The sequence below is a fragment of the Lissotriton helveticus genome, chromosome 7, assembly GCF_964261635.1.
Source record: "Lissotriton helveticus chromosome 7, aLisHel1.1, whole genome shotgun sequence".
NCBI lineage: Eukaryota > Metazoa > Chordata > Amphibia > Caudata > Salamandridae > Lissotriton > Lissotriton helveticus.
The window spans coordinates 219505697-219522540 of record NC_136068.1 but is presented as its reverse complement, the minus strand read 5'-3'; the positions used below and the strand labels follow the sequence as shown (position 1 = coordinate 219522540).

Genomic DNA, 16844 nt, shown 5'->3' with positions numbered 1-16844 from the left:
TTTGGAATAATATTCCTCTAAATTACCTTTACTTAGATTTTCATTGGAGCAACTCGGTCCCTATTGGATGGCCTGACTATGTACCCTTTTTTCTTGGCATACCACCGTTCTCTAAAACCCTTTATACCCTGAGCGAGGTGGCATTATTCTCTTTTTGGTGGCGCAATATATTGTACTATTTGCCTGGAAATAAACTTTTTGGCTCCCTTAAAGGGTTGATGAATTGCCCTTTTGACTACAGTAGACGCCGACATTAGGTGAAAAGGCACACATTTGAACCTGAATTCTAATTCAGTATTCTGAATGTTATCAAGACTTAGGATACACTTGCATGGTTACTGCTTTATGATATTCTGATTACAAATGACAGGTAGAAAAACAGCATCTCTCCAGGGGGTCTTCAGCTTCCGACAAGTGCTGAGTGGGGAGGGGATTTTTAACTAAAACGTAAAGACTCAAGTTTTCAAATCCCCCCTCATTCTGAGGCCTCTGTTAGTCACTCAGTAGCCTCTACTTCTCAGATTTCTTCCTCACCTAACCTCAACAATTCCTTCCAGAAATCCTCTGCCAGCATTTGGAAACGTTCCACACTTTCTTCACTTACGTTACGGGATAATATCTTCTTAAATAATTATTTTACATGCACATCTCTTGAGCATTCCTAGCTGCTCACAACATACACGACGATACAGGACTCCCACCCACCCTTATCATCCTTAGGAATGGCATACTCAACTTGCAAAACATGGTCAGGAAGATTATTTTGATTCAGCTCTAAATATGTTTGTGGTAGCCAAGAAACATGTTAATCCTCAGCCACATACACATTTACACAAGTCTCCCTCCTTTTATATCCAATGCTGATTCAGAATACCTTCCCACATTAATTGGTTTAATACCATAAACTTTAAGTCAGGTGCGGGTGTAAGAAATTGGGAAGTGGGTTTTTAGTTGAGGGGTGTGACAGCCACAGTCAAATAATAAACACAATCCTTGTTGGGGTGAACTTCAAAAGTCACTAAATAACCTCATGCTTAACCCTCTGGTAGCCTGCCAAAAAGCAGCCAGGCTTAATTTAGAGGCAATGTGTAAAGTATTTATGCAGCTCTCCAACAGTATTAAAGTGAAAACCTCAACATAAGAATAATCCCAAACCAATTTAAAGAGAATAGGATAAAATTTAGTAAATGAAATGATACCAAGATAACAAAAATCCAATCGGTAGAACTGGGAATATGAGTTTTTAAAGTTCTAGGTGAAAATTGCGGCAAAAAAGCACAAAGCGCCACTCAAGGCTATCTGGTTGCGCTGTACCTGGGGGATCTGTCGATAGTGCATGCCAACCACTATGTTCTACAGGTTCGATACAGAGACCAGGTTCATCCTGCTGAATAGTTACTTTTTCAAGTTTGCAGGAAGACCTGCTGTTTGGGTTGGTGGGTTATGTGATGTCGTTGTCGGCGTGAGAAGCAGGTTGGGCGTTGTGGATGGTCGATGTGGGAGCAAGGAGAGCCCATCGTTGTGGGATGCCTTTGTCAGTGCGAAGTGCAGGCCTTGCGTTGATGGTCATCGATACAGCCTCTGGCGGCTCAAAGAGCAGATCTTGCTGGAACTTAGCTTTGTCGGTCTTTGCTGGCGCTCGATTCTTAACGTGAGGAGGTGACTTTGTGGTTGCGAGGAGCCCTATGCTTCTGTATCTTTACCTTTTTTTCAGGTCAGTACACCAATGCCTTTCAAGGATCCAGGTCCTGGGGTGCACCTCTTGGGGATCAGAACTTACTCCATCAATGGCCAGCATTAGAACTTACATTTGATGCAGGGTAGGCGTCTAGAAGCTTGTGTCCATGTAGCTCAAACAGGAGGTCAGCCAACTGACCCTTTGAGTCACTTCTGGGGAGCCTTGGTTCAAGCTAAGTGTCCAATCTTCCTTCTTCAGACTGCACGGCAGCCCTTCTTCTAAATCTTCTACAGGTCAAGAGTGTTTTTATGAGAGATGCCACTTTTATCTCTGTTTCGGAGGGATTCCCCCTTTGGAGCCAAACCCAGGTAAAGGGTAAGGCTCGACAAACTGTCTAGGGTTACAAAGGACAGGCAGCCCTAGGCCTAAGCTGCATTTGTCAGTGGCAGGGCAGGCAGCCCATAGATGTCAGCAAAGGGGAGGGCAAGCCCTAAAGTTACCCCCTGGAAGCTCAGGAAGGTTGAGTACAGCCGCCCCAGCTGCCCCAGGACATCCTTCTCAGGAGAACATCCTGCCCCACACCCAAAGCCATTTGTCTCCATGTTTGGAAGGAATACGCAAAACACAATTCCCAGTCATGACCCTAGACACTGGCCGAAGGGCACAATTGGTTCAGGGAGAAACATGCCAACTTCTTAAAAAAATTTTTTTCAAAATTGTTATTAACATCCGACTTTACTACAAAAAATACTTTAAAATTACTAATCAGTTGAGTGTGAACAGCATATTTCTGTCAGGTCCCACAGTTGTGGAGCAACTGCATTTCTCTTCAATTTATGGCTTGACTATGTACCCTGAGGTAACACAGTGCTATTCTATCGGAGAGATGGCCTTATAGCAGTGAAAAACGACTTTAGACATTTACTGCCAGAACATATCAAACTTAATCTAAAATGTCCTTCTTTTTGAATACCATGCATTCTTCCCTTTGAGGGGTTATGAACTCACTTAGTGGTGACTTATAAGTATTAAAAAGGTTTATTTTGCCAGGTCAAAATGACATTTTAAAACTGTACTACTGGGTTCTGTGGCAGGCCTGCACGTTACTTTAGGTTGTGGCACAAGAAGTGCTGCTGCCCACTAGTAGCATTTAATTAGCACGCCCTGGGTACATGTACTACAACTTACTAGGGACTTATAAATAGATTAAATGTGCCAATTAGGTGTAGGCCAATTTACCATGTTATAGGAAGAGAGCACAAGCCCTTTATCGCTGCTTAGCAGTGATAAAATGCATAGCTTCCTCATGTCAACAAAAACAAGTTCAGCAAAAGTTGAGGGAATGCCACGCCAAGGATGTCCGGTCTAACACTGGGTACTTACATTTCTACCATCCCGATGACTTGTGACCAATTTTCTAGGTTCAGGGGTGTATCTTGATCCTTGAATTAACAGAAACTTGCACTTCAATCACTGTGGCTTAATCCAGACAATCTATTACAATTTTTAAAATCACAAAGCATTCTAAACTTCCCCTGTTTTTATCCTCTAACGTGTAGGTAGGAATGTTAACCAGTGTGGCAGGGGAAGGCACTGCCTGCCTGAACCATTCCTCCCAATGCATTCTCGGAGATCCAATCCTCTGTGTTGTTCATATTTTCACTGGTGGTGGATCTTTGGACATGTATTTTGTTCTAATTGACAATCACAGTCAAGGAGAAAACAGTTAGTTTGGGGGTGCTTGGAAAGCCTGTTTAATGAGGACTAAGGTGTGTCCCCAGTAGTCATTGACTTCATAAACGTTAGAAAATGTAAACAGTAGGAGATGGCAACACCTGGCCTGCATGCACCAGTCCTCCAAATGCGTTCTGGTAGATGTAGCACAGAATAGTGCGTATGCGTATACAGCCAAATATTTGCCAGGCAAGTGCAGAATGGTTCAACTTTCATCATTGGCTGGAAATGCCTGAGATATCTGTCACATGAATGTGGGGAAAATTGTGTTTTTTGACCCATGCTTTGACGTGTGAAGGGTATTCTTGGTAAGAGAATGGGCTAGAATCCATGCAGGCCACAAACTCCAAGATACTCCTGGATCTAAATTTGTTTTAATGCTCAGGTTCTGTATCAATCCCTAGGTGATGGCAGACCTCTGGACCAGTTTTGCAGCCATTCTCCACAGAAAGAAATCATTTGGGTGTTATTACATGCAGCTTTGACATTTGCAGAGCATTCTGGGTTTGAGAACATAGTGGAATCCATGTGAGTGACACCACCCTAGATTTCCCTGGGTCTTTAGTATTGAGAAAGTAGGGTTGATAGTGCTCTGTTGGTACCAGATGACCCAGAGACCGTGTACTAAAGCCTTCCCCATTGACAAGTGAAAGGGAATTGGGATTTATTTCGGCATAGTATTGACAAATTGGGCTGTAGAGGAGAGTTAAATGTGCCATTTTGCCTTCCCCTTGAGGGAGAAAAACTGCCCGGTGCCTGAGGGTGGGGCCAATATAGGCCAGCGGCTCCTTGCCTCATTGCTTGTTTCACTTATTTTCAGCAGTCTGTGTCCTGTCTCCTTGTAGGTGGGCGAATTTGTGGTTAATACCACAACATGCCCCACGGGAGAAGGCAGAAAGAATCTTGGACCTGGAGAATTAGGGAGGAGCATCTGATGCCAGAACAGGGGGCGCACCACTGCTTACTCTTTTTTTTTGTGTGTTTGTGTACAGTTTTTGCTAGTTGTTCTTGTGCACATAATGCCCCATGGGTGCGGGGAGGATTAGAATATTTACTTCATGCCTACCAACCCCAAGGGATGTCAGAAAGCCTAAACAACAACCAAGAAGAAAAGTTAAAAAAGGAATGGGGTGCATGACTTGCGAGTCCTAGCATTGGGTTCCACCTTTCCGTTCTTGCACCTTTAGGGGGAAGATTTGAGTGTTTACTTTCAGTCTTTGTGCCCCAAGGGGACAGAACCCCACTTGACACCAGGGCATAGTGTCCAAAAAAGGATGTGAGTTGCTGGCCCATCGTGGCTGTAGGGCACACCCTGAGGCATCTGATTATCCTTCTGACCCCCAACAGTAGAAAAGGTGTTTACCACTTCTTTGTCTGCCCTTACGTCAAAACTGCGCCTAAGAAAAATCCAAATTTCCTCTCTTGCCATGGGTGATGTCTGTATTTGGATTTTACCTACAGGCGGGCAGAAAAAATCTTGGTACAGGCGTGTGGCAGGGCAGCTCAATGCCCGAAGGCCCAGGTCCCACTTAAATAATCCTATACTGGTAACTGTTGGGCTGTCTGTGGATAGATCGACTGGGGGTAAACTTGCAAGTTAATTCTTTTTTGGGGATGGGGGTTTGGGGATTGAAAGACTGGTTGGGCTTTGTGGTGGTTTGGAGGGAGGGTGCAATTCCTAATGCTTGCACAGGACAGATCCAAAACTTATTGCCCTAACAAAAAATCTGCTGATCTCTAGTGGACTGCCTGCTCCTGGGGTGGACCGACTAAAGGGAATCCCCACCAAGTCTTCCTCCGTAGGTGGGCAGAAAGATTAACTTGGACCTGGTGGTGAGCGGGTCTGGTGCCAGGTCGCTCCAGTCTACCACCTCATTTTTTATTTTTTTATTGTATTCTTTGCCCTGTGCCCAGTGGGTTTTCTGGCACCCAGATGAACAGGAAGATAGTCCTGAACCCATGGTAAGGAGGGATGGGTGAGAGGGTGGCTTAATGCAAGGACAAGAAGTGTTGAGATCTAGGTAAACCGCACTATCCGGGACTTCCCAGTGTGGTTATTCTCCTAAAATGTCTTGGGTCAGTAGGTTTTTAGGTCTCGCTGAGCCATCGCGTTAGCGATGCTTGCGAGTTATACAGTAGGGGCTTTAAAAAATGCTCCCAAAGCAGGCGGATCGGATACAGTGCATGTGCGCCGGGCGCGCGCACCATTTGTCCGCCTGCTGAGCACTTTCGCGGCCGCTTTGATGTTCTCAATGAGCCTCTGGCCAAAGAGAACATCAAAGCGGCCGCGAAAGTGATCACCATTTGCCATCCGAAGCCCTCACTGTACTGCTTTGCTTGTTGAAGTAGGCTTCATTCCTACACACATCGCAAAAACCTATCCGACTTTCTGCAAAACAGCAGTAGTACTGCCAAAGCGTTACATTCTTTAGCGCAAAGGGTATGCAGTTTTTGCAACCGGGAGTACTTCGAGGAACTATCTAATTACTTGTAAATTAGCTTGTTGAATCTTGTACAACGTGTGCCTTGTCTATTCAAGTTTTCTTTTAAGCCGTCAGCACAGATATAATCTTTAAATGCCAATGTACTGCAGTTAAAAGGCTTTCGATAAACCTTATCGGTTCACTTCTCACAGGCAGGACACATTTAGGGCTTCTCACCTCCGATGTCGGCATTAGACGAGGATATTGACAAGCTGTCAATAAAAGACCAAACCATGTGACAACATCAGCACTCAACAAAGACAGCCTGGATCTCATTACTGGATTGCTAAAGCCGAATCCAGATAGGGCGCGCCTGATCTTCAATCCCCTCACCTTGCTCTTTTGTAAGAGGTTTATTCGCTTCATTAGTCTTTTCTTTAACTTCCAGGACCTCATGTTCATTCCCTTTTCCTCTCCTCAGCTGCCAGGGCTCACCTTGTTGTGCAGGCGCCTTTGTTAAATCCCCAGTCCGGTGTACGGGCAGGGCTTACCTGGGAACCAGACAACCACAGCGGCGGGAACACCAGTCTGCACTAATGAGGTCTGAATAAGTTACAAGCTGCAATATGTGCTGGACGTTACCTCGATTCAGAACCGGCCTGTTTGTTTAATGTGGAGGCTGAGACAGCGGGGCAGGTAACGTGCGTGCCTGGCCCAGTGAGTAACACTCTTCCAAAGAATAGCCAGGTACACACTTCTCACATTCATTTTTAGTTGCACTTCAACCTCAGGGTCCTTGTCATGCAGCATTGCTTACCAGCTCGCGTTTTGATCTTCCTTGGCTTCCGTTGTGCTCAGGGCAAGGGAATGGGCATGCTTAAATGCCAGCGGTCCCTTTTATGCAACAAGAGACCACAGAGCCGTGGAGAAATGTGGCACAGAAAGAAGGTGTGATGGATATGGTCTACAGGGCACTGTTGTGGAGTTTAGCTCATAGATAATGTTTTTAGAGTTGAAGGAACTCATTTCACAGAAAACACAATATGAATGTACAATGCATAGTGAATGGCGACAAGAGAGGCATAACGTTGCACTGTAGTACAACTTTTATTATTATATGTAAATTGTAAATTGATACTTGTATAGTGCACTACTCACCCGCAAGGGTCTCAAGGCGCTTGTACGAAAACCGCTGTGGAACCCATCCTGGCTTTCCCTGTGAGGTGTCCACTCCTGGGCACCCCCAAGGTGGAGGCCAGGCATCCTTAGCGTTGTGGGGGCCGTTGTGGAGATTAAGCAAGCTATTGCCCAGAGTTGCAGAGTGGGACTCCATGATTGGAATAGGCACCGAGGCGAGAATTATCAGGTCTGTGGAATTTTGAGCCCAAGACCCGCCGAGGCGGGGAATTGAACCCTGGTCCCAGGCTAGACCTCTGCATCAGGGTCTGCCGCTCTAACCATTGAGCCACACTTCTCCACTATTATTAAGGTGCTCCTGAGAACTAGGTTACTGTTGTGTTCCTTTCTACAGTTGTGTGGGTTGTGTGACTGTCGAGAAAAGTTCAGGTTGTTATTAAAGGATACTCCTGCAACAATATCATAACCTTAATAACGGGAAATAATAATGTTGTTAGCTCAGTGCTACACTAACATAGGTGTTATTACAGCACACTAATTCCAGTATTAAAGACTTCACTTCAGTGATCCCTGTATCAAATACCATGCTGAGATGTCTGCTGTATAGTGTTCAGGTACAGGGAAGTCAATGGGACAAGCCTCGGCCTGCACACCTGAAAATGGGTAACCTCAATATTTTTGAAGTCGAGCCTGGGCAGCCCATGCACTCCTCTGCAAGCCCTGCTGTATTGGAGTATGTACTTGAAGCCCCGCCCACTCTCCGCCCATATTTGTCATTGCCTTGTTTCATTGTCCTTCGTAAATACTGGCTTCTGATTCGTTATGAGGCTTGTTACACCACCACCACTACCACGTCCACCACTACCACGTCCACCACTACCACGTCCACCACGTCCACCACGTCCACCACGTCCACGTCCACCACCACCACCACAACATCCACCACCACAACATCCACCACCACCACAACATCCACTCTACAAATTAATGTCTTTATCAATTGTTGTCTTCAATCATCAATAATCATCCAATCTTCAGTCCAAAACAATTTAAAGTATCTTGAGAGATTCCGATTTATTCAAATGCGCAGCCAACACGTGTTTCGTCTGTCTGTAAGACAATGACTTCTTCAGGGCTGCAACCCAAAACAATTACAATCAATTCTAAGTACAGTAACATATGAATTGTCAACACTTGCTTCAGCATGCGTCTGTAAAAGAAGCAATCTAAAGAAAGTAAAGGGGAAACACACTCAAACCAAAATCTAATTCACAACTATATCAATGTGAGTTTGAAAGAAGAAACATTCGCCAAATTCGTGATTCTGTACTCATGAGAAAGTTTACATTTAACTATTTATACTAATTAAATCAAATAAATGGTTTGTGATCACCATATGATGCATGGTTAGCTAGATCACGCATTGCATTGTATCTATTATTATGAGATAATTAACTCACCCTTAACTCAACCCTTGACATTATGAATGAAGAGCTGGAGCATGTTCTATTGACATGTTATGTTGTTGTTTTGACGCCTCAAGGACATACACAATATCCGATGTGTACAATATATCACATAGAATTGTTGAGACTGGGATGTTTCTATGTTAAATAGACGTTATAAATGCTCTTGTGTAATTTGACTTAAGATGTTAGCGTTAAGGACACCTGCCTTTCAGCTACCCCTCACTTTGTGTTGATAATTTGTGATTTTGAAACGATATATTAGGATTTGTGTAACCCATGTGTACCATGGACTGCTGGGTTAACGCATTGCAGCGAGTACTTGTTAAATATTACATTATTGGGACATATACATATTATCTGTTTTGCACTGTTAGCTCAGAACTACTGTTTTAGATACTTAGACTAACAGTCATGATTTGGGTGCTAATTTGAATATATCTATTCGAAGTTGGCGCTGCGAGTAAATCCAATGGTTACAATTCATAAATAAAATTTGTACAGGTATAATATGGCACCATAACATACTAATAATGTTGGATATAATTTGGAGCACCTCGCAATATAGGTTACGCTTCTTTAGCCATTATCATGCTGATATATGATTGCTACTAATGCGGACTTTACCATTCTAAAATGGCGCCCTTAGAATTGGTGCGTTCACGCGCTATCTGTTACCTACATTAAGCCATTACAAGATGGCGCGAAATAATTAACCCAATCGCTATAGTTTACAGATACTCTCTTACGAGTATTATACATTACTACATATTATTCTAACGAGGGTAGATATAACTTAGTGAACCTCATAAGAGGGGATCACGTATATTTAGTTATCGTGAAGCCGATATGTGATTATTACTAGGGCAGACAACACCATTACAAAATGGCACCCGTGGAACTGATGCCTTACGCGATGATCAGTCATCTATATTAAGCCATTACAAGATGGCGCGGACGCAGAACGCCACGGAATACGCGACTCGGGAAATACTGTATGGTGAGTTTTAGACTGGTGGGATTACTATGAGAGTCAGCATTAAAATAGACATATTTATGATCGTATGGCTTGATTTTCAGATACGTACCCGTATGGAAATAACATTTGGATATTGAGAATTAGGAATACAGAGAAAATCTCAAGGCTTTACAACGTACATTAGGTGAGATCATGATTTAGATAAGGGATATAAGGTGCCATATACCAACTTATTCATGATAGTTGGCTTTTACTGATTTAGATATGTGACTTATACATTTAATACATTTTTGTAGATATGTTTCCACTTCATACTCGCCTGAGGAGAATATAATTATTTTTGTACCTGGATTTAACGAAATAAATATGATCCAGATGTTGTTTTGACTTGACAGAGAACACCAATACTGATTTGGTGAGTACTTATTGAATTTTAGTGATTTATGTATGAGGTCCTGTAGATCACTGTTTGACTTGAGGAGTTATCTTATTATTATGGATTTTCTTGTAGGGTTAGACATGTACAAACCTGTAATGGAAAAGAACTGCTATTAATGCAGACGAATTATTGGATAAGTTCTACAGTTATTGACCAGATCATTTGAGATTTCATTGAGTTAAGGGTGAGTTAATTATCTCATAATAATAGATACAATGCAATGCGTGATCTAGCTAACCATGCATCATATGGTGATCACAAACCATTTATTTGATTTAATTAGTATAAATAGGTAAATGTAAACTTTCTCATGAGTACAGAATCACGAATTTGGCGAATGTTTCTTCTTTCAAACTCACATTGATATAGTTGTGAATTAGATTTTGGTTTGAGGGTGTTTCCCCTTTATTTTCTTTAGATTGCTTCTTTTACAGACGCATGCTGAAGCAAGTGTTGACAATTCATATGTTACTGTACTTAGAATTGATTGTAATTGTTTTGGGTTGCAGCCCTGAAGAAGTCATTGTCTTACAGACAGACGAAACACGTGTTGGCTGCGCATTTGAATAAATCGGAATCTCTCAAGATACTTTAAATTGTTTTGGACTGAAGATTGGATGATTATTGATGATTGAAGACAACAATTGATAAAGACATTAATTTGTAGAGTGCTCGGAGGAATATCTTAACATTGACCATTGGTTTCTTCAGAGGTTGTGGTAACCGATCTCTATTCTCTTCCTGAGCACCGACCTTACTGATTATTATTGAAACTGACTTTTTACCTATACATTGCTGTGCGCTCCTATTAACCGTTACCATTTTGCTGTTGTTACCACAACATCCACCACCACCACATCCACCACCACATCCATCAGCACCACCACATCCATCAGCACCACCACATCCATCAGCACCACCACGTCCATCACCACCACCACGTCCACCACCACCGCGTCCACCACCACCACGTCCACCGCCACCACAACATCCACCACCACCACAACATCCACCACCACCACAACATCCACCACCACCACAACATCCACCACCACCACAACATCCACCACCACCACAACATCCACCACCACCACATCCACCACCACATCCATCAGCACCACCACATCCATCAGCACCGCCACATCCATCAGCACCACCACGTCCACCACCACCACAACATCCACCACCACCACAACATCCACCACCACCACAACATCCACCACCACCACAACATCCACCACCACCACAACATCCACCACCACCACAACATCCACCACCACCACATCCACCACCGCATCCATCAGCACCACCACATCCACCACCACCACCACATCCACCACCACCACCACATCCACCACCACATCCATCAGCACCACCACATCCATCAGCACCACCACATCCACCACCACCACCACAACCACCACCAGGTCCAACACGCCCACCACGTCCACCACCAACGTTTCCACCACCACCGTTTCCACCACCACATTCACCACCACACCCACCACATTCACCACCACACCCACCACACCCACCACACCCACCACCACACCCACCACACCCACCACCACACCCACCACCACCACACCCACCACCACACCCACCACCACCACACCCAGCACCACACCCACCACCACATCCACAACCACCACCACGTCCACCACCACATCCTCCACCATGTCCACCACCACCATGTCCACCACGTCCACCACCACCACACCCATCGCCACCACATCCACCACCACCACCACGTCCACCACCACCACGTCCACCACCACCACGTCCACCACCACCACGTCCACCACCACGGCCACCACCACATGGCCACCTCACTCTATCTGTCTATCGCCCTCACTCTATCTGTCTATCGCCCTCACTCTATCTGTCTATCGCCCTCACTCTATCTGTCTATCGCCCTCACTATCTGTCGCCCTCACTCTGTCGCTCAGACAGATAAATAGAGTGAGGTCGATAGAGTCAATCGGCCTCACTCTATCTATCAGCCTCACTCTATCTATCGGCCTCACTCTATCTATCGGCCTCACTCTATCTATCGGCCTCACTCTATCTATCGGCCTCACTCTATCTATCGGCCTCACTCTATCTATCGGCCTCACTCTATCTATCGGCCTCACTCTATCTATCGGCCTCACTCTATCTATCGGCCTCACTCTGTCTATCGGCCTCACTCTGTCTATCGGCCTCACTCTATCTATCGCCCTCACTCTGTCTATCTATCTATCTATCTTTCGCCCTCACTCTATCGCCCCTCACTCTATCTATCTGTCGCCCCTCACTCTATCGCCCTCACTCTATCTATCACCCTCCCTCTGTCTATCTATCTATCGCCCCTGACTCTATCGCCCCTGACTCTATCGCCCCTGACTCTATCGCCCCTGACTCTATCGCCCCTGACTCTATCGCCCCTGACTCTATCGCCCCTGACTCTATCGCCCCTGACTCTATCGCCCCTGACTCTATCGCCCCTGACTCTATCGCCCCTGACTCTATCGCCCCTGACTCTATCGCCCCTGACTCTATCGCCCCTGACTCTATCGCCCCTGACTCTATCGCCCCTGACTCTATCGCCCCTGACTCTATCGCCCCTGACTCTATCGCCCCTGACTCTATCGCCCCTGACTCTATCGCCCCTGACTCTATCGCCCCTGACTCTATCGCCCCTGACTCTATCGCCCCTGACTCTATCGCCCCTGACTCTATCGCCCCTGACTCTATCGCCCCTGACTCTATCGCCCCTGACTCTATCGCCCCTGACTCTATCGCCCCTGACTCTATCGCCCCTGACTCTATCGCCCCTGACTCTATCGCCCCTGACTCTATCGCCCCTGACTCTATCGCCCCTGACTCTATCGCCCCTGACTCTATCGCCCCTGACTCTATCGCCCCTGACTCTATCGCCCCTGACTCTATCGCCCCTGACTCTATCGCCCCTGACTCTATCGCCCCTGACTCTATCGCCCCTGACTCTATCGCCCCTGACTCTATCGCCCCTGACTCTATCGCCCCTGACTCTATCGCCCCTGACTCTATCGCCCCTGACTCTATCGCCCCTGACTCTATCGCCCCTGACTCTATCGCCCCTGACTCTATCGCCCCTGACTCTATCGCCCCTGACTCTATCGCCCCTGACTCTATCGCCCCTGACTCTATCGCCCCTGACTCTATCGCCCCTGACTCTATCGCCCCTGACTCTATCGCCCCTGACTCTATCGCCCCTGACTCTATCGCCCCTGACTCTATCGCCCCTGACTCTATCGCCCCTGACTCTATCGCCCCTGACTCTATCGCCCCTGACTCTATCGCCCCTGACTCTATCGCCCCTGACTCTATCGCCCCTGACTCTATCGCCCCTGACTCTATCGCCCCTGACTCTATCGCCCCTGACTCTATCGCCCCTGACTCTATCGCCCCTGACTCTATCGCCCCTGACTCTATCGCCCCTGACTCTTATCGCCCCTGACTCTTATCGCCCCTGACTCTTATCGCCCCTGACTCTTATCGCCCCTGACTCTTATCGCCCCTGACTCTTATGGCCCCCGACTCTATCGCCCCTCACTCTATCGCCCTATCGCCCCTCACTCTATCGCCCTATCGCCCCTCACTTTATCGCTCTATCGCCCCTGACTCTATCTATCGCCCCTGACTCTATCTATCGCCCCTGACTCTATCTATCGCCCCTGACTCTATCTATCGCCCCTGACTCTATCTATCGCCCCTGACTCTATCTATCGCCCCTGACTCTATCTATCGCCCCTGACTCTATCTATCGCCCCTGACTCTATCTATCGCCCCTGACTCTATCTATCGCCCCTGACTCTATCTATCGCCCCTGACTCTATCTATCGCCCCTGACTCTATCTATCGCCCCTGACTCTATCTATCGCCCCTGACTCTATCTATCGCCCCTGACTCTATCTATCGCCCCTGACTCTATCTATCGCCCCTGACTCTATCGCCCTCACTCTGTCTATCTATCGCCCTCACTCTGTCTATCTATCGCCCCTCACTCTATCTATCTCCCTCCCTCTATCTATCGCCCTCCCTCTATCTATCGCCCAACTATCGCCCTCACTCTATCTATCGCATCATCACAGCATCACTTCGGTGGGCGCCTAGTTGTGGGGACTCGTCCCCAATCCATCTCCCCATGAAAGAAATGGAAAGCCCACTATAGGCCGGGGATTCTAAGCAAAAGGGGTGAGGGGTGACTCATCCCGACTTGTGGCAAATCCCTGACCCCACAAGGAGCATACAGTCTTTCTGCCACCCACACCGCGGCCCACACCGCGCAGGTTTAAAAGTCTACTAGAATCCAAGAATTTCATTTTTTTTGTGGGGGTGGGTGGGGGCTATGATAAATTCCAATGCCACCTCCCCCCTTTCCCACCGCAGCATAGAGCCATTTTCCCTCCACCCGAAAAGAGCAGTAAAATGTTTATGCCCCTCCCCTGGACCGGTTGGGGGTTTGGTTCAAATGTCTCCGGGGGTGGGTAGGGCGCGAAAACTCTCTAGACACCAAGTATTCTGCAATGGTGCCAAAATAATGGAGGTATCATACCCACCTCAGAAGGAAGTGTTTCTGCACCCCTCCGCCCTACCCCCCTCAACACCGAAAGGTCAAATCGGGGTGGCAGGAGGGGAGATGGCGGCAGTAGAAAGCACATTGGACACCAGGGATTTCACTGTGGGACACAAAAAAACAGGTGGGGATGTCCCACCCTGGCATTAGACCGTACCCCACCCCAAAACGGGTAAAAAGTCCTTCTGCCCCTCCAGGGGTGAAGACGAGGGGTTTGTCCAAAATTGCTTCCTTGGGAGGGATGCGGGGCACAAAGCCCTCTAAATTCCAGAGATCTTGAAATGGGGCAAGAAAATAAATGGGGTCAGTACACCAGTCCATTTTGCCATGCCACCACTCCAGAAGGGGCAATAATCTTTCTGCGCCTCAGTGAGCGAATAGGATGTTTGCACTGATTGGGGTGGGGGTTGCCCCTGATCCACCCCTCGATTGGTAGAAAGCCTACCAGACACCAGCTCTGGCCTTATCGCCCACTCCTATAGCCCAGCAGTATTTCTGCGTACCTGAGGTACAGAACTTCCCTGTTCCCCTGGCAAGCAAGAAGACATTTATATTATTTTGCATGTAGTTGTTACGTGCACTGGCAGAGTGGAGGAATTTCGAATTTCCTCTTACTTGCCATGCTGGATGTTGCACTATTGATGTCCAGGGGGCTTCGTATTTAGCCTGCTTATAAAGGACAGATTCACTGTGCAACAACCTTTGAAAAAGAAAGTAGGTAATGGTTTAATGTGATAATACAGGTATATTAGCAAATTAGAGCACGGCACACAGAAGGGAACTATAAAGTGGTCCATTGTACAGTTCAGTGCAAGCACTTAAGGGCAGATGGAAGGATAATCCCCAACAGCCACTAGCATTAGGTGAGATAGTTAATTTCATTGGGCAGAATCGAGAGGTGATTGTCTCAAGCCAGTGGCTGATTGAGACTGATCACAGAGAATGAATTGTTGATGGGAATGGACTCAGAGTTCCATTCTTTGTTTATTATAAACCATAATAGATTTGTTTGACATCTCTGCTGTCAAAGCGCCTGCAAACTGGTAATTCATGTGACTTCTGTAATTAATTGTACATTTGTTTGCTCATATTTCCTCCTTGTAACGGATGACTTATCTTTTTTTTCTTTCTTTAGGGCCATGAATTTTATAACCCTCAAAAGAAAAACTACATTTTCCTGCGTAATGCAGCAGAAGAGTTAAAGCCTCGAAATAAGAAGTAGAGGAGCCCGTTGTACAGTATGCTTTTGAAATCACTTTCTTTCCTATGGAAATCTGTTTTGGACCAGAAACGTGTAGTAGGTCTTGTAACTAATATCCACTGAAACGTATATCAGAACCCCATGGAAAGCGGAAAGCACTGTAGATGTCGGATGTCGATATGTCGGTTGCTGGGAAAACACAGAACGTCTAACTTGTTCAGACTCTGCATTGTCATGAGCATCTTCTACATGCGTTGTGGCTGATCTACCCTTGATGACACCAGTTGCAGACTATATTTGTGCAGATTTTTATGTGGAAGCTCCATATTTGCACATTGTAACTGTACTGTGCAAAACTGGTCGTAACTTGATTCTTTTGGTCTTCCCTTGGAATGCAAGGCAGTTACCCTTGGAATTGATGTCACTATATATTCTAATGCAGCAGCAGATCCATGTAATAAAACCAACTAAAATCTAATGCAGACTCATTGTCTTGGCACTGAATTAATAGCACAGTCATGCAGTGCTCTTGTCCTGTTTTTACAGTGCCTTTTTAATCACAGCACAAGTGCTTGAAAGGCACGCTTTTTTCTATTCTTTTCTTGCAGCCAGTATTGTACTGTTCGTGGGAGAGCTGGACCTGTGAGGTGTTGAAATGCCTGCAAACTAAACCTGTTCTTTGTCTCTTATTCAGCTTTTCTTGTTTCTGTAACCCACCGAAAAGCTGCGAAACATATATTTGTTTTCTTTTTTAGAAATGAACAGTGCTTACTCCTGTCAATAAGTGTTTGTGAAAGAGTCTGGGGTCAGCATGTGAAAAGATCTGCCTTAATGTATAAAAATGTATCTATAATGACATCTTAACGCTTATTCGTGGATTGTTTTTTAATAAAGACAAGCATTTTTGTAGACCACCTTGTGTGTACCTTTTAATGTTAAAATAAGTTGCAATAAAAGGTGTTCTCCACCTTTGGAATACCCACTTAAGGTAGTATATGTACATGAATGTCTCACTGCCTCACCACCCTTTGTACTAGTTAATATTGACTTCAAAATATTGTAGACTACATAATTCTACAGCGTGCTTGTCGTGGATTGGTACAGGCACTGCTAACTTTAGAGTAGACTGCTATACCGACTCAAGAGGACAGAAATAGCTGGAAATAAATAAAATCTGTTTACTTGAA

General features: G+C 45.8%; 1 protein-coding gene across 2 annotated transcripts in view; it reads left to right on the top strand.

Annotated features, from left to right (window-relative positions):
- RAE1 (ribonucleic acid export 1) overlaps window positions 1-16571 on the top strand; it is a 134467-nt gene extending 117896 nt beyond the window's left edge. For both annotated transcript variants that reach the window (XM_078651974.1, XM_078651975.1), the window contains one exon: window positions 15592-16571. In XM_078651974.1, coding sequence (XP_078508100.1) covers window positions 15592-15678 — 87 coding nt within the window. In that variant the 3' untranslated portion in view covers window positions 15679-16571. The remainder of the gene's footprint in view (window positions 1-15591) is intronic.
- The last annotated feature ends 273 nt before the right edge of the window (window positions 16572-16844 follow it).